This window comes from Chroicocephalus ridibundus, chromosome 6 (genome assembly GCF_963924245.1).
Source record: "Chroicocephalus ridibundus chromosome 6, bChrRid1.1, whole genome shotgun sequence".
NCBI lineage: Eukaryota > Metazoa > Chordata > Aves > Charadriiformes > Laridae > Chroicocephalus > Chroicocephalus ridibundus.
In genome coordinates this window covers 59,295,046-59,312,995 of record NC_086289.1, presented here as the reverse complement: position 1 = coordinate 59,312,995, position 17,950 = coordinate 59,295,046, and the positions used below count along the sequence as shown (strand labels likewise).

The 17,950-nt window shown below is 50.8% G+C and overlaps 1 protein-coding gene and 1 pseudogene across 1 annotated transcript; both read right to left on the bottom strand.

Annotated features, from left to right (window-relative positions):
* Positions 1-10,204, bottom strand: part of LOC134517875 (sentrin-specific protease 2-like) — a 104,271-nt pseudogene extending 94,067 nt beyond the window's left edge.
* Positions 10,205-14,170: 3,966 nt separating this feature from the next.
* LOC134517421 (sentrin-specific protease 2-like) lies at positions 14,171-17,568 on the bottom strand. The gene is made up of 6 exons (XM_063338880.1): positions 17,440-17,568; positions 16,825-17,028; positions 16,626-16,705; positions 16,154-16,238; positions 15,355-15,450; positions 14,171-14,921 (listed from the first exon to the last, which is right to left on the bottom strand). The coding sequence occupies exons 1-6, from the start codon at positions 17,566-17,568 to the stop codon at positions 14,859-14,861; spliced, it is 657 nt and encodes a 218-aa protein (XP_063194950.1). The 3' UTR covers positions 14,171-14,858.
* Between the last annotated feature and the right edge of the window lie 382 nt (positions 17,569-17,950).

Sequence of the window (17,950 nt, the reverse complement as noted above, 5' to 3'; positions counted from 1 at the left end):
CCACATACCTGCCACATCCCCATGCCATGCCTCTCCACCACCCAAGATATCCCTACATGTATACAGACTGTTCCCTGCTCCTTCAACACTCCTACTCCAAGTCTCCTCCCCTTTTCTTTCTTTTCAAACCCCTACACTGTGCAGAGGGAAAGCGAGTCGGGGGGAACGTCTGGAACCCACACTCATCTCAGCATCACGAGTGAACAACTCTGGCCGCGGGCACAGGGCGACCCGACAGCGGCGGGACCAACGGCCAGCCACACAAGCCAAGAGCCGGGCCGGGAGGAGGGGTGCCAGGGTGGGAGAGGGCGGCGCATGGCACCTGGGAGCCCACGCCGAGCCCTGCCGCCCCGCAGGGGGGGCTCTGGGCGGGCAGAGGGGACAAGCCCAACCCAGGAGCGTGGCGGGGACCCCAGGGCAAGACACCACACTGCGCCCCAGCCTGCAGAGCAGCTAATGGTTCAAGCCCCTCAGGCCGAGGCCATGGGGCCGAGGCTCCTGCCACCCCCAAACAGGCCCCGGGGGGGTCCCACAAAGGCCCCAGAGCCGGGGCAGGCCACGGGGGACAGGGTTTGGCAATGGGACGGGGCGATGGGAGGGGGAGAGGCCCGTGGGTGGCCCGCAGGCGGGCAGGGCGGCTCGCTGACCTCGGGGGTGGCCTCTTGGACTGCGACGAGGCCTTTGGGTGGCGCGGGGCGGTGGGCAACGGTGGCGAGGACGACGCCAAGGGCCCCCAGCAGCCGTTCGTACATAGGCCCCGCGCCGGCCTGCTGCGGAAGTAACTACAAAAAGAAATTGAAGGGTTTTATGAGTTTACAGTCAAGAGCTTCACAAAAGAAAACTTCTCATTTTCTCTCCTACATCATAATATTATTTGTGTTATGTCACTTGAGGAGAGTTTCAGAGTTTCATACTGGCAACTACAGAAACTTGTGCACACAAGGGATTGCCAGCCAAAACCCGAAATAAAAAAGGGTTATCAGGACCTACTACCCCAAATCAGCTTTTCAAACAATTGCTTCTGGCAAGCCAACAGTGGACATATCAGAACTGAAGGACTGCATCCAAGGCAGCTCGTCTACTGAGACGACAAGATCAACGCCTTGCTCCACTCCAGAGGCAATGCAAGGATGCAGGCAGGAAACAGAGCTCACACTCAAGTATTCCCAGACGCTGCCTAGTATTGTGCCTGCGATAAGCCCTACAGAACTCTAGGGCTCCAGCTGTACGGTGCACAAGGGCGGGTGAAAAAGAAACGAGTTCATAACTCCATGTCAGCCTTACCAATCCGTTGCGTTCCTCCTTCTTCCATAGACCATCTTGGTCTTTTAGCTGGAGGCTCAGAAAAGGTGGACTACAAACAAAGAAAAGGAAAACAACGAGAGTAAAACGTGAATTCCATGTGAATGCCAGCAAACAGAAACTTCCTGAAATTTAGTCAACTCTGTTCTGACTTGGGGACCATGATTTGCCCGCTCAGACTGCAGAAGAATGCCAATCTTTGCAGGATCTCTGACGAGTACACTTTAGTTTTTTAATACAGGCTCTCATACCTGCAGTGATTAAAACAATATAAGCTTGTCACGCAGTTATCACTAGTCCAAAGTGTGGTAGTTTAGCCCTTCAAAAACATATTTTGAACAAATAAGAGAGAATGACTCTCTCACGAACAAATAATTACAGCACGACGGCTTCTTGTTCCTCTTATCCTATAGGGCAATAAGAAAAATAGCACTACTACTTGAACCAAACTGGGAAGTCAAGCAGCTCATGACTCATTTTGACAGAGTCCCAGTCCTACAGCCATCCTCCCCTGGAACGGTGGATTAGGAACCTATCAGAAGGAGGTTTATCCAGAGGAAGTACGCAGTTTTTCTTGCAAAGTTGTGTATTTTGATTCCTTAACTACAAGCTTGAGAAAGAGAGTAACAACAGTTTACAAGCACAGGACAACCATAAACTGGGATGACGGGAAAGTATCTGGAAGGCAACAAACGCTTTGCTCCTTCCTCGGCTGCAAGTGCCAGAGCAGAGGACGCAGAGCTGAGGAAGGCAAACCCAGCACACACGAGCTGCCTGCTAGAAATGGAAAAGAACCACCTACTGCTGCACAGGCTCAGAGCAGGCCCAACTTCAGGACGTTTCAGGGAGAGACGCTTGCTCTTTCATCTTCCACAGATTCGCCCTATTTTCCCAACCCTTGCTAACCTCTTCCCCAGACTCTGTGCTCGCAGCATCGTTGCTCACTGATACTCTCCGTCGTTTAGTTGCCTTGGTTTGCAACTTGCCCACAGTGGCAACTTCTCCAGGTTTCTCTCCATTCTTGGAGTTGTCATAATCTAAAAAGGCAAAGACAGGCCATATAAGAACATGATAGGAAAGGAGATTAGGATTTCTATTGGCACCAAAGCCCCTCCTCTTAGTCCCAGCTAAAGCAGTGTAACCCATTCCATGTTACGCGCCTTTCTGCCAACAGCACTTGGTGGCAATTTTTGTATTAGTTGCCTCACTGAGCAGCCCCTCAGAGCCACAGCTCAAAGACTAACCCACCCGTGAGTCTGCCAGCCAGATCTGCAAAAAAACCCTGCTTTGGGGAACATTCCCTGTTTCTGGAGAAGCAGCACAGGGTGCAATTCATCCTCCTCCCCCCTCCACACATGCATGCAGTTTATTACGTGTACGTGGTTATTACAAAAGTAATAAACTAAAATAGAAAAAGTAGAAAAGTAAAAAGAAGTACAAAAGCCAGAGTTTTCTAAGGCAGATGAAACCGAAGAAAAATCAGGCCTATTAAAGACTTCTGTAACGTCCAATACCTGTTCTTCTCTTTTTGGCTGGAGGCTCATCGGGATCCTCCACAGGTGTAGAAATGCTGAGGAAAGAACACACAGAAGAGTGGTTTGAAACTTCCTGAAGCTTCTACCAGGCTCACTTCCCTTCACAGGACCCAAACTTCCAAAGTTACTTTTCATAGCCCAAAGGTTTCCCCCTCCGAGCACCCCTGCGATCATCTCAGGCACACACACCCAACCTGAGCACACCGCTGAGCATCCCCCATCAACCCCCCACAACCTCTCCCAGGCAACGGACCGCTCACACACAGCTCATTATCCCACTACACCCTATTAGGCCTCTTTTCCTCATTCTCCTAATGCTTCCTAACGTTTTACATCTGTTCCTATCACCAAAAACTTGCAGCAGTTACGATGCCAAGTCTTCCTCTTTCCTCAAGGAAAGCCGCATACCAGCCATTACTAAGCCTTCCAAGTTCCTCAGTCACTACACGGAGTTGCAAAGAAAAGACTAAGTAGTACAGGAAACAAAAGGTGGGAAAGCAACTCATGCAGACACCCACTGCAATAACTTACTGCTAAAGCAGTGCTCGGGAACTCGTTCTTCAAAGGATTCTTCGCTGCACCCTTTCTTATTAAGCGTATGTCCAAATATTCTATCACTTGATAACAACCATAAAATCCAGTACACATTTTTACTTTGGGAATGGAGCACAAAGGTTGCTCCTAGTTGGTTTTTTCCTCTATTTGCCCCACAAAATGCCATGACAGACGCCAAGGATTCTTTGAAGAATTCTTCCGTCTTTCTTACACAAAATCATTCCTTTTCAACTGTTAGGCCCCCAAAACCTGCTGCTATCACCACTTATGGACTATCTTATCTTCTCTCTGTATCAGGAGCACAAAAAGGAACCGATATCCTCAGCGGCACCTTTCATACAATACCAAGAATATTTGCTTTTACTATGCTGTTAAAGTCAGGCAGAAAATATCGGGGAGGGAGGTCTGAAAGGCAAATACACTATAATAAAAATGCAACCTTACTCAGCATATTTGACATGGCAGAAGGCAAAACTAAGGAACCCAAAATATTGGTATCCTCCTGCTCGACTTCAGCAAGAGCTAGCTCATTCTGGGCTGCTTTTCAGTGAAAGCTTTCCAGCCTCATTCTTCTGCAGGGATCGGCACAATCCAGCCTCCTCAAGGCTACTTCCTCAGAGAAGCACGGTTTAAACGCCTGACTGCGGTTCATAACCACAGTTTGTGAACACAAGTGCCTCTTTCTCCACCTTTACCAGAGCACCCAACACCTGTGACAGCCTTGTCTTCTCCTTTTGCACTTTAACAGACACTTGGAGGGCTAGAATTACGTGGATCACAAGAAAAGATGAATTCTCTCTTGCCAGTTCAGAAATAAACGTGGAAACCTTTGCTGTTCTGAAGTGGGCATGGCCAGGGAACGTGGATGGGCAAAAGGGAAGGAAAAAATCAATCTAAGCCTAGCTACCTCTGTCTCCCATGGGAATACACAACCCCGGGAGGAGGTTAAACTGTGTCATTGCAACTGGGGTTTTGCCAAGGACCCGCCAGAAACAGGGAAGCGCACAGAGTGTTGAGCAGTATTTGAAACATGCCGAAAAAACGGGCCAGAACATAAAAGCAACTTGAGACCGCTCTCCAGGGAGAGACGCATTCATGTCCTTCTCCACGCTCTACAGGAGACAGCACCTATTTATGCCCAGCATTTGACTTGCCTCCTTAGCAAGGACAGGAAAGAAAGAAGGTATTAGGAAAACTCAACAACTCTGTAGGCTCCCACAGAAGCTCAGGCCCTCCTCTTTTCAAAACCTCCTCCCCCACCAGTGTTGAGGGCACTTCATTAAGATTTATAATTTGAATTTGTAAAAAATTCAAGTTTTCACAGGGTAACCCCCCATCCCAAAAAATCGCAGACTGCGCTGCAGCAGTGCAGTACGAGAGTAGCTAACGCTTATCTCCTTTGCCCACCACCTTCACCACTCATGCCCGTAATTGTTCATCTTTCTCTCATGGAAAAGCCTCAAGGGGCCGAGCCCAGCCCAGGAGCGTGGCGGGGACCCCGGGGCAGGACACCACACTGCGCCCCAGCCCGCAGAGCGGCTAACGAAAGGGAGGGGAAGGACGGGGAGGCGGCGCCATCTTGGCGCTGCCTGAGGGAGGCGGGAGCGGCCGCCCAGCCCTCCGCCGCCTCCTCCCCGCTGGGGCTGGGCCGGTGCCTGCCCGCCCCCTCCGTCCAGGCGAGGAGCTTTCCCTCTCAGAAAGCCCCGAGCCGGACCCTGGACGGCCGTGGGACGCTGCTAAACCCTCCCTGGCGGGCCTGGGCCCGTTTCCCTTTAGGTTAGAGGCCCCGCAGAGGGGGGGTTGGAGGCCGCAGGGGCCCAACCGAGGCCGGAGGGACCTCGCGGGGGACCCACAGAGGCCCGGGGGGCCCGTCGGAGGCCGGAGGGTCCCCATGGAGGACCCAGAGGCTGGAGAAGCCGTTCCGCCTCCCGCAGGACGGGGGCGGGCCACACGGCCCGGCGACACGGGCTCTTGCGCGCCCGCTACTGCCTCCTGTGCTCTGCGGCGGTGAGGGAATGGCATTGCCGGGCTTACCCAGCCCTGGCCTCACGGCCCAAGCGGCGCTTTGTGCCGCTCCGCTGGGGAGCTGCAGGCGCTGCGTGCGGTTCCGCCATGGCTCCGCTGCAACTAGGGACGCGGACGCTGCGTTCGACCCTGGTGACCGACTGTGATGTAGCGGCGGCCAAGGGCCCGCTGCAGGGAGCCCGGCTAAAGCGGCCGCTGTGGGGCTGGCGAGTGCTGGGCTGGCTCCTGGTGGCCTTGGCTGGCTCTCGGGGGCCATCCCCTGCCCTGCCCCGCTGTTAAGGGGTGGGGGGTTTAATAGGGTTCTTCCTAGTGGTTTATCAGGTGTTGTCTCTGGGGTGGAAATGTGCCCGTGCTGCTGCAGCCACGTCCTGGAGAGCCTTTTCCACATGAGGAATGAAAATGAAGGGTTAAGTGCAAGAGGAGCAAAGGGGGCAGATGAAAGGGCTCAGGGCAGGAATGGCCCTTTGGGACAAAAGTCCCCCTGGCTTTTGACGCCTGCAGGGAGTCTTAAGTGGTGGTGGGCTGTGGTTTAATGACAACGACCTTGCTCATTACTTTAGGACCTTAATTGCCGCTCCACTTTATGCTTCAGGGCTCTGGCCCAGGAAGATGCCTGAGCGCTGGAGGCAGGAGTGGCCATGGCAGAGGCGCTGCAGGCAGGCTGCAGGCAGGGTGGGCGGTGGAAGCAGCCCGGCAGAGGGCAGGGCAGCCCCCCGCAGGGCCTGCGACTTGGAGATGCCTCTTCAGTCGGCTTCTGCCTCCCTCTCCTCTCCCCATCCCGCCGGTGTTAGCTGAATCCTGCAGCCGAGAGCTGGAGGGGGCGCAGGGCATTTGAGTTCCTGGGTGAGGAAAGATGCGAGGTTTTTCTCGGTTTCTCTCTGTGAAGCCAAAACTCACCTGCAACACTCCCGTTTCTGTCCACGGTGGAGAAAAGTGTGAAAACAGCTTCATAGAACTGGATGCTGAAGCAGCATATTTCAAATTAGTGGCATAACAGTGGCCAGATTAGGGGCCATCACCACCTCTTTGTGGACCCAGAAGGACTAGGAGTGCCGGGCAGGGGTCCCTCAGCTTCCCGCCACCATTGCCATGGCAGGGGCTTGCATGGAGGTGGCACATCAGCTCAGCGAAGCCCCGCTGCAGCGTCTGCTCCACATCTGGTCTGGGCTGGGAGGATGGCTTTGGGGGAGGCGTGCGGAGACCCTGCTCTGTCCTCCCGGTGTCACCAGAGAGGTGCCCAGCACTCCTGGAGATGGGCTCTGCTCCCTCCCCTGCCGCGTGGTGCATATATATCCATATATACACACACCGGCACAAGTGTCATTACATGTGCAGGCTTCACACTTCCAAACAAATCCTCATTTTGCACCGACCGAAAATGCAGTTCTGTGTCACACGCTCAGACACTGTTCTCAAATAATACCCCCTCTACTCTGTTATTTACTTGTAATCTTCTTTGGTAATGACAGACCCTCATTAGCATTGGAGACTTTTTTTTAATCAGTATAAAGCTTAACTTCAGTCCCGTTGCCTAAACGCTTGGTTTGACCACACCAGAAGGTTTTCTTTCTTTCAAGAGATTAAAGAACATTTCAAGTTCAGCAGCAGCAGAATTCTATTTTTTCCTAAAACCAAACAGTTCCAAATTTTCTGTCAATTCTGATCAAGAACGCTCAGCCATGACACCGCAGTACCGGATTTTTTTCAAAAATCACCTGCTTTACCTTTGTAGCATCTCTTAAACCTGAATATTCAGCCTAATGGGCATTCCAGATTAAGCATTCCGAAATTCATTTGCTAAACCAACATGGGATCGTGCTTAAACCACTTCCAAACAACTTCAAGTTGAACTATTTACAACTGCCTCCCATCCAACACTGTGGGGACGGGGTGGGACACAACTCGCAGGACAAAGCAGATTTTCAGTGAATTCCAGGAGCAAGAGAATCAAGGCCATATTCTTCTCGGTCAAAATATTGGAGGAGGTGTCCTAAACTATGGCCACCTCACATATTAACCCTGCAAAGGGCAGTGCAAATCCTGAGAACTAATTTAGGTTACAAACAACAAATTTAACCTCAACGCGTTATTCCCTTCCAAAGGAAACAATCCACAGACATGAGTTCTGAGTTAATGTATTAATAGCGCTGTAAGCAGCCTTCAACTCTTTGTAAAAGAGTTAGACAACGCCAGATTAAAGAAGGGCCAAACCCCAAACTAAGGCTGTTCTTCCTTTGGGGAAAAAGACTTCTGTTCATAAAACTTCACCCTCTTGGCGGGATCAGGCAAGACAGAAGGAACCTTGTCGAAATACGGGTGGTCTGATACCGAGAAGGACACCAGAAATGCACAACTGGAGGGAAGCAGCAGGGAGGATCTTGCCCACAAACATACCCCAGCTCCCTTGATGGTTACCAACAGTTCTTCCCCTTCATTGGGCATTGCTGGCATCGAGGTGGAAGCCCTGAAGTCCAGGCTTGTGTGTTTCCAAATCATTCTCTCCATCCTTGAAGCATATTGAAAACAACGGGGAATGCTGTAGGGATGACATTTCTGAGCACGTTCATCAAGGTGCGTTACAGTCATCTGCTCCACAGGCAGGGAATGCCAGGGCAGCAGCATTATTTGGGGGGCAGCAGACAGAAAAGGGTTCCGTGGACAGAAGCAGCCGTAAGGTATGGAAGTGAGGACCGCGTGTTCTTTGCGCTTCCGAGATCCAGGTTTTCCTCACGGGGACCCAAGTTACAGGTTTCACTTCCTTAGTGGAAGATACCGGCAAATAAAGGGATTGAAGTATATTTTAAATCCTAAATTCCTATACAATTACGTAGTTCCACTTGTTTTCTTAAGGCAAGCTGCAGCCCCACATTACACATCATCAAATCTACGATAACATTTACGCAAGGTGTAATTGCGCTCACCTCACACTCCTTCCACCTCCCTGCTACTCAATTTAGCAACCGATCCAACAGAGAAGGAACAGCTTTTGCCTCTCTCCCCCTGAAGCACACCAGCACCAGACCAGATCACTGCTGGGGGGGCTGCGAATCCACTGGGAGGGAAAGCAGAGCAGCCCCTTCCCATGACAGTTCCCACACTCCACCAAAAAGAAAAAAAAAAGCCAAAAAAAGACAAGAATGTGTTTTGAAAAATGAGACTATCAGACAAGAAGCACGGACGCCCAGCTTCCTCCCACCACCTCTGCCGCTTGCACTGGCCCTGGGGCTCACTCCGTGCCACCAAGCCGGCAGGAGACTAGTCCAGCAGCAAAAAGCAAAGGATTTTCTGACAGCTTCGGGTACCGACCAGCCCAACAAAAAGTCAGATCAAGGGCAGCTGATGAAGGAGGAACACAAAGAACGACCTGTCCTTTTGGTGGCATCCAGCTATCAGATTGTTTCTAACCTTCTCAAACTGCTTCCTTAGTTCTTCTTCCACAACTTCCAATTTTTTTTCCCTTCTTTTTTGTTTTTTCCCCTCCCTTTTTAAACTGTGACATAAACCAGTTTAAGTTTGCTTTGCTGCTGAAATAGCAAGTCCCATTACTTGCGAAAGCACCTGGTATTTCTTCTCCATCCCCAATGCTGACATTAGGACTCGTGGCTGCACAATCCAGTCAAGCCTGCAAAGCAGTGCAGCTGGAAACGCAATCGGGGAAAAAAAGATAAATCAGCTGATTTAATTCCCAGATCCGACTGGCTGTCCAAACACTAGTATAAGGGAGAAAGCAGAACACGTTTTCAGGAGCACAATTCTTGTTGGCAGCATGGACTTGGAGCAGCTCAACAGAGAGTCGGAAAGTCATATCCTAGATTCTTTATCCAAACGCTGCTGCTACTCTGCAGAGACTTGAGCGCTTCCCGCTTCAAAAAGTAGAAAAGCCATTGACCCGAAGAAATAGAAGCCTTAAGTAAGCCAAAACTATCATAAATAACACTAGCAAGAGCATTAGAAAAGCCGCTCCCTCATCTAGTCTGAAATAGCAGGTTGTAGCTCTGTGCTTTTCTCTCTTAATTTTACAAACACGTACATTGCATACTGTCTTGGGCGGAGTGAATAACTTCGCTTGTAAGAGAGTAGTGAAACGTTTATGAACATAAAACAGCGATGTAACAAAGTTAGTAGAGAATGCGACAGTGTTTTACGCGATGCGATGCCAGGGTACACTGGGTTAGTCACTGCATAGAGGCCAGGGTCAGACAAGCTCTCAGGGAGACCCTCCCGTTGAGTCACGAGGTTCAGAAAGGACCCCCTTGCTTTCTAAACTCCTTCTCAGAGAGGAGTCGAGGTGCGGCTGGATCCAATCCTAGTCTCAGACCTGCTCAACGGTTTATGTCTAAAGGATTATGTATGCGCAATCAATCCTTAGATCACTTAGCTAAGATTGCAAAGTTTAGCGTGCTGTCAGTCACTTACCGAGAATCTGTTGCAGCAAGGAATCGCTCAGCCTCGAGGAGAAGAGCCTTAAGCGAGCGTCCCCACTCAAGGGGAGATCCTGTCGTGCAGCCCGCTGCCGTGCAGGAGAGCTCAAAGGGCTCTTGGGCTGTCCACTCTTTATGGAGTAAGATAATGGACCTATAGTCATATGCTCATGGGAACAGGGTACCTAGGGTCCCACTCCAGACAGTGCTTTGGTTGTGTCGCCAGCCATCTCCCACAGTTCAAGTGCAACTCATAACAACTCCCGCTGATGGCCATGGCTTGAGCAGGAGCCGGGGGGGGAAAAGGGGAGAGCACACCCCCACACATACACCTTACCTAGTTATAACTCACAAAAGTTCAGCCATCGCTCATTTGAAGCCTTGGTGAAGACTGCCCGCACGTGATTTTATTATTTTTTGTTTGAAATCAAAGTATAGGAAAGGGAAGAATAGGGAAGCATGAAGAACAGAAGAGCAGAGACTAGGGAAGCAGGTGGGATAGCAATTGCTGTCCTGTCGTACCCTGCACGATTCTGTTTCAAAAAGACTTTGCTCGAAAGGTCTTCGTGTTCCCACTCCTTCTGATTGGAAATACAGCGCAGGTTATCCTGGCAAACTTTTACTAAAGTTCGGCTGCCGTCTTGAACTGGTTTTCAGTTGACTTGCACAACAGCAACTACATCAACTTGTTATAAAAAAACTAACACACAGAAATCCACCTTGAGCAAGTCACAAGTAATAGTACCTCCCTAAAAACATAACAGTTGTAGGAAGGACATGAAGACATCAACGCAGAGGTGATACCGGGGGCGGGACGAGTCTGTTCTCTCATCCCTGTCTTTCAGCATTCATTCCCATGTAGCATTTTTAACCTCCTGGGAACCAAATTTTCCTAACCTCATCTGCACTGAAGTAGAAACACTTGTACTATTAAAGCTTCTCACAGTGAATCTGAAAGAGAAAAGGCCATATTCCAAGCCAGACACTGCAGTTTCCTGCTCAGAATTATTACGTTCTCTTTAATATTTTTTTTTTGCCACCTCCAGGGAAGGTTAAAAATTTAAACTCCTTATCACCTCCACAACTCCTCCTGATGCTGCAATAAGTTAAAAAATTACAGGCTGATGAGGAAAAAAAGGTGGTCCTGCCCAGCCGAGCAGGGCCAAGGCCAGGATCCTGTCTTCTGTGGAATCAGAGAAGCAGAGAATGGCTTGGGTTGGAAGGGACCTTAAAGATCATCTGAGAGATCCCATGGGCAGGGACACCTCCCACCAGCCCAGGTTGCTCCAAGCCCCCTCCAACCTGGCCTTGGACACCTCCAGGGATGGGGCAGCCACAGCTTCTCTTGGCAACCTGGGCCAGGGGCTCACCACCCTCACAGCAAAGAATTTCTGCCCGAGATCTTATCTAAATCTCCCCTCCTTCCCTCTGAAACCAGCACCCCTTGTTCTGTCGCTCCCCTCCCTAATCCAGAGTCCCTCCCCAGCTTTCCTGGAGCCCCTTTAGGGACTGGAAGGGGCTGGGAGGTCTCCCCGGAGCCTTCTCTTCTCCAGGCTGGACACCCCAACTCCCTCAGCCTGTCCTCCCAGCAGAGGGGCTCCAGCCCTCCCAGCATCTCCGGGGCCTCCTCTGGCCCCGCTCCAACAGCTCCGTGTCCTTCTGCTCTTGGTGGCACCAGAGCTGGATGCAGTGCTCCAAACGCGGGCTCTCACGGGAACCCCCACGGTCCCTAGAGCTGTGCTCTTTCCCTCCCACCCATCGGGCACCAGGGACACAGTGCCACGGAGAGGTGGCCCCCGAGGGGGGAAGGCTCCGGTGCCGCTCCTGTAACACTTCAAAGCACCAAATCAGGGCACTCGTCACGCCCACGTGTTTTGGAAACAAAATAAATCCCCTCCCTGCCTCTAGCATGAGCAATCACAAAGAGAGCATCAGTTTTCACCTTTGCTGTCCCCCCGCCATCCCCAGCCGAGGATGACTCTGCTCCTGGTAGACCTGTGGTCACTGGCCATGTGAGGCCAGGTCTGAGCCAGCCTTGGGGGCTGAGCCCCCTCCACGGCCTTCCTGTGAGCAAGGACCACCTCACGGGGCAGCCGGCAGCATCACAACCGTGCCAAGCCCCATGGGGACTGTGTGTCCCCCCTGCCCCGCCGAGGGCGGCAGGGCATTACTCACACCGCACACGCGCTCGCCCATCATAGAATCATAGAATTGTTGAGGTTGGAAGGGACCTTTAAGATCATCGAGTCCAACCATTAGCCTACCCTGACAAGAGCCACTTCTAAACCATGTCCCTGAGTACCACATCTACCCTTTTTTTAAACACCTCCAGGGATGGTGAATCCACCACCTCCCTGGGCAGCCTATTCCAATGCTTAATAACCCTTTCAGTGAAAAAATGTTTCCTCATATCCAATCTAAACCTCCCCTGACATAACTTGAACCCGTTTCCTCTCGTCCTATCGCTTGTCACCAGGGAGAAGAGGTCAGCCCCCATCTCTCTACAACCTCCTTTCAGGTAGTTGTAGAGGGCGGTAAGGTCTCCCCTCAGCCTCCTCTTCTCCAGGCTAAACAACCCCAGCTCCCTCAGTCGTTCCTCATAAGGTTTGTCCTCCAGACCCCTCACCAGCTTTGGAGCCCTTCTCTGGACACGCTCCAACACCTCAATGTCCATCTTGTAGCGAGGGGCCCAAAACTGAACGCAGTACTCGAGGTGGGGCCTCACCAGTGCCGAGTACAGGGGGACGATCACTTCCTAGTCCGGCTCACCACACTATTCCCGATACAGGCTAGGAGGCTGTTGGCCTTCTTGGCCACCTGGGCACGCTGCTGGCTCATATTCAGCCGGCTGTCCACCAACACCCCCAGGGCCTTTTCTGCCGGGCAGCTTTCGAGCCACTCCGCCCCAATCTTGTAGCGCTGCGTGGGGTGGTTGTGACCCAAGTGCAGGACCCAGCCCTTGGCCTTGTTGAACCTCATACCACTGACCTCAGCCCATCGGTCCAGCCTGTCCAGATCCCTCTGCAGAGCCAACCTTCCCTCAAGCAGATCAACACGCCCGCCCAGTTTAGTGTCATCTGCGAAGTGTCATAGTGCGAAGGCACCAGGTAAGGTGTTCACAGCAGCATCACCCTGCTCCTTCCATCACACTCCCGAGCCCCCTCTGCTTAACGGGGGGGGCCCAGGAGGACGTGGGAAGTGTCCTTACCCCACTCGCCCCTCTGCAGGGCTTGTTGTCTGGTTCATGGGACATTTTCCCCAAAAAAAACCCCAGATTCTGCTTTTGTACTCAGCAGAGCACAGGGTCAGCCTCAAAACTGCATCCCCCAGACAGCGAGAACCCAAGGGAAGGGGAAAGGACACTTCAAGCATTCAGCTACTGCGTCCTAGCGGTAATAAACAGCTAAAATCTTCCACGTCCTCCGGGAGCCCGGGAAGATGTAGTATCTCATGGAGGGACAAACCACGACACATTGCCTTTGCAATAGTCCTTCCTTTGGAGAACCTCCTCTGATTTGGGGACGGATTAAGCTCATCACTTTGAAAGCAGAGGGCGATTTGGCTGCTGACCCGCACCACAGCCAAACCACCGCGTCAGCCGGCCCAGGAGAGCAGACCTTCAGGCGAGGAGCAGCACCGGGAAGGCTGATCCCACCCACGGCGACAGAGGGCATGGCCCCAAAATCACCAGCTTTCCCCCCGAAGACGAGGAGAGGAGAGACCGCATCAGCAGGCAGGAATCACCTCACATGATGGTAACTGCCATTACAGAAACACCACCACACGGTCATTTGTACAAGCGTTCCAACACGGGGCTTCCAAACCACCTCTTGGGCAATTTTTCTTCTACGATGGTCAAGGAAAGACCTGAAATCCCACTCCAGCTGCAGAGTGTAAGCTAGAGGGGGGGAAAAAATGAAAGAAAGGGGGAAACGCCATGTTTAAACTGATCTAGCTGGGTCTGAGCGTAACAGAGCGAGGATCGACACAAGCTCTTCATTGGGCAGACGCCTGGAGGCAGCGCCTGCGGCAGAGCAGCAATAATCTCCTACTTGGCTGTTCCTGGGATTCTCGCTGCTGAACAACGTCCTGGTTGTCCCTTCAGCATTTTGGGACAATCGCTTGGAGGTTCTGGTGCTCTGATACCCAGCCTGGCCAGAGTCGTCTTCCTCCATAGACTGTGAGTGAGCTAAAACCCACATTGATACGTCAACCTTATTTTCAAAGGCAAAAAAACCCTAAATCACTCTCATTACCAGATCAAGTTTCATTCCAGTAAGGCTCTTAAATAATTTAAATATATATTTCAATAAAAATAAATAAATACTTCTCTTTTCACATTATAAAACTCCCTGGAGACAGAAAAAAACCAAACCAACCCCAACCACAGGGGTTTCTCTCGCAAATCAAAAGATGGTAAATGCTTTCTTCTGATGGTCATCACAAATCCACTTGTAGGCATCAAGTAGATGGTAGATTACTCCAGAAACAGAAGAAAACTCTCTTTGAGGAAACAGTAGTTCAGCACCTTCTTGTTGGGATGAGAAGTTCAGCTCACACAACTGTTGCCACCACCAGATGAGTCCCATTTGTCCATAACGTGACCACGTGCGCTGTGAGAGAAGTTCAGCTCATGCAACTGTTGCCACCACTAGATGAGTCCCATTCGTCCAGAACGCGGCCACGTGCGCTGCGAGGTGTGAGCAGCCCTCTCTGCGATGGAAGTTCACAGCATTTGTTCTTAAGCTTTCCCTTGCCCAGGTGACACCAACCTTTCCAGCTTGCACTTAAGGTGTGTTAGCTAATTTCAAAGAGAGTTACTGTCTCCAAAATAGGGGCAGGTGGGGTGGGTGGGGGGGAATAACAATCTTAACCACTACTTCTTAACCTACAGAGAAAAATGTTTTCCTTAACCTACAGAGAAAAATTTCTAACAACAACAACAAAGTATTAAAAAAGTAACTAGAAGAAGAGTTGGTCACCCAAAGGTGACCCCAGGGTTACTCCTGTAGTGCAGGTGTCACAGCAGCTCTTGGTGGAGTATTTCCCACACCATCTTCTTACGGAAGTAAGGCATGTGGCTCTGAAAAGAAAAGAAAACACCGTGAAATACACGTCATGGCAGAAAGAGACACAAAATACGCAGAAACACCCAGTTAATATACACTTCCTTTTAAGAACTGTCAACACTTGCCCTTCAGGTACAGCCTGGCTTTCACCCGCACAGCTCCTAAGAGGGTGACATTCCACCAAAACCAGATCTCCTTGACCACACAACAGCTCACAAGCACTTTCACAGAAGAGCACTGCCTTGGAAAAGAACCAGTGTCTACATTGGTCAAAGGCTGAGACCCATTTCTCCCAAAGATCCCAAGGCCAGATCCCACAAACCCCCTGGCTCCAGTATCTCCCCCAAGAGGAATCTCACTGGGAGCAGACACCTCAGCCGCTGCGTAACTTCCCTGGCTCGTGTCTCTGTGCGAAAGGGGCTGGAGCTGTTTAGAACCTTCACTCACCTGTGTAAAGCTCAGCGGTCTGTCTCTGCAGATGTAATCTGCGTATTTGCAGGTGAAAACGCCGCAGTCGCTTCCGTTTGATTGCTGAGGGATTTCCTAATGAATGCAAAGAAGATGGAGAATTTGCCTCTATCTTCAAGGAAAAGCAACTTGGAAGCAGCACCCATTACCAAAAATACCCTAACCAGACACTCCTGAACTTGCACCATCCCCAGTAACCGCCCCCCAACACAAGGAACAGACCCCAGGAACTGCACATCATCCCTCCCCTCGGCTTCCTACGCTCGGATGTTACAAGCCAAATTCCTGGCAGGCTGATAAGGGACAGCAGGCTTCCTCCCTGCAAGGTGTCTGGAGGTTTCTACAGTGTCTTTCTGAAGTGACATCCCTTAAATCGAGGCTTTCGGTGCTGCTTTTCACTATTAACTTGTCGAGAAACATCAGCCCAACCCCTTGCTTTGTCACGTGCCAGGATCTCGGCTGCAAACAAGCAGCCCACGTTCTCTGACAACTGCTAAAGAGACTTGAAATTTGACTTGTGAAATGGGGGCAAAGCCAAATTCACCTTCACGTGGCAGAGCAATTAAAAAAAACCCAACAAAGTATTCAGCCAGCAAGGAGAGGCACTGCGCAAAGATTTCATCCCAGCATGGTTTCCTGGTCCACTTGCAGCCCGATGTGGTACCAGAAGAAGATGCTTATGGCTGTTCTCTGAAGTCCTGGCCTTATGAGAAAGCGTTAAGAGCTTCGTGACAAGGAGTTCTAGTTCACGTTTCAAGTGCAAGCAGTGCTCACTCACATGTGGCTCCATGCTGTGAACAGTCCACTCTGAAACATTCAGGTTCACGTGTCTTTTTTCACGGCTCTCCTCTTGCAGGTATTTGCTGGTTAAAACAAAAGCAAAATCACTCTTCATTGCTGTAATTCAGGCCGAGAAAAAAAGAGCTGCTGAAAGATCACAGGAAGATGAGTGCCAGGAGGGTTTTATTGATCACTAACAAGGTTGGTGCCCGTGTGCCACGGGGCTACCATGTCTTTGTCTGTGCTATAGGGGGAAGGTGGCAGAACCCAGGCACCCAAGACGCTGGGTGGAGGGGACGACGTGAGACTAGGGAAGGAGTCAATGTCAGACAACTCGCAGCAAGCGAATCCAAGATTTCTGGTTTGTTATCTACAAGACATGTGGAAACTTGCAGCCCTGTCACAGGGGCAAAACCCAAAAACCTTCTCCTCATTCACAACACAAAAGCACTGACTGAGCAGTTACTTACAGCAAAGTCTCACAAATCTTGTCCCCTCCTTGTCCCAGGGAGTCGTAGTATTTGATGGTCTTCTTTCTGGTGTCTATGACCTGTTATTCAAAGGTGACTGTTAGACAAAGCACCACCTTGTGCTGCACAAACCTACATGACTTTTCTTCCCAGCTTTTTCTCCCGAGCCAGTTCTAAATAACAAGCCCATTTGACTCACCGCTAGTGTCCAGTGCAAACGCAAGTTAATGGGCACTAAGATGATGTCCTTGTTGAAGACATCCACACGCCTCGTCCATCTTCCCACGGCTTTGTAGCCCCCAGAAGCAAGTTTTTCATAAAAGAACGAACTAAAAGCGTGGACTGATGGATATCCCTCCTTCTTACTTCTTTCCATCACTAGACCCATGTAGAAATTGATGACCTGTACCATAAAGAGTAAGCTTGAGATGTAAAACAAGACACTAGCTTACCAAATGAAAAGCACAGCAAGATGTCTTTTCTGGCCACCCTGAAGTACGCAGCTGAGAGAACTCCAGCCTCAGCTGCCAGCTTTTGTTGTGAGAATTTCCCACTTGGTGACATCTGCAGTTTGATAAAAACACCTGCCACCCACTCCAAGAACCTACACTAACTCCTGGAAGCGGCACAATACAAGTAAAGGAACTGCCAGAAGCACCGGACCCTTCAGTACCTAAAATAAGAACCGTACAGAGATTTCTAGCCTCTGCAGTGCAGGTCATCAAATAACTTTGCAAAGACTTGTGTACACGCTGAAGGGGTATTTTGAAATAAACGCTCCATTAGAAGATCCCTGTGCTGCAGCTACTTTTACCTCATCATTTAGCCAGCAAAGCTTCCTTAGGGTGTGGATGTCTTCACGAGTGACCCTCAGTTTGAAGGCACTGCTCATTATCTCATTCGGCTCACCTTTGCCTAATGCAGCAACGACCTCTCTCTCCATGGCCTGAAATGGACAATTAAATGGGGAAGGACTTGTGAAACAGAGCATCGAGCATGCCAACCTGCGGGCAGCTTTCAACTCAAACATGGCCTGGAAATGAAGCTCAGGTGACAGAGCAACTGCCTTTGCCGGTTCGCGGCTAGGTTAGCAATTGCACTTTTTGGTTGGTTGGTTGGTGTCAGCATCCCAACTTGGAACTTCAGGGCCCAGGTTTGCCTCAATTTGTTTTCACCAAGGAAGCTGAGATAAAACGCAGGGACGAGCAAACACACAGCAAACGCCTTTCCCATGCGATGCTGCAGCCCTCGCAACGCTGAGGTTTAAGGCAACCGCAGCAGGCATTCTCCATGCCAAGGCAGCTATGTCAGGAGCCTGAAAGAAT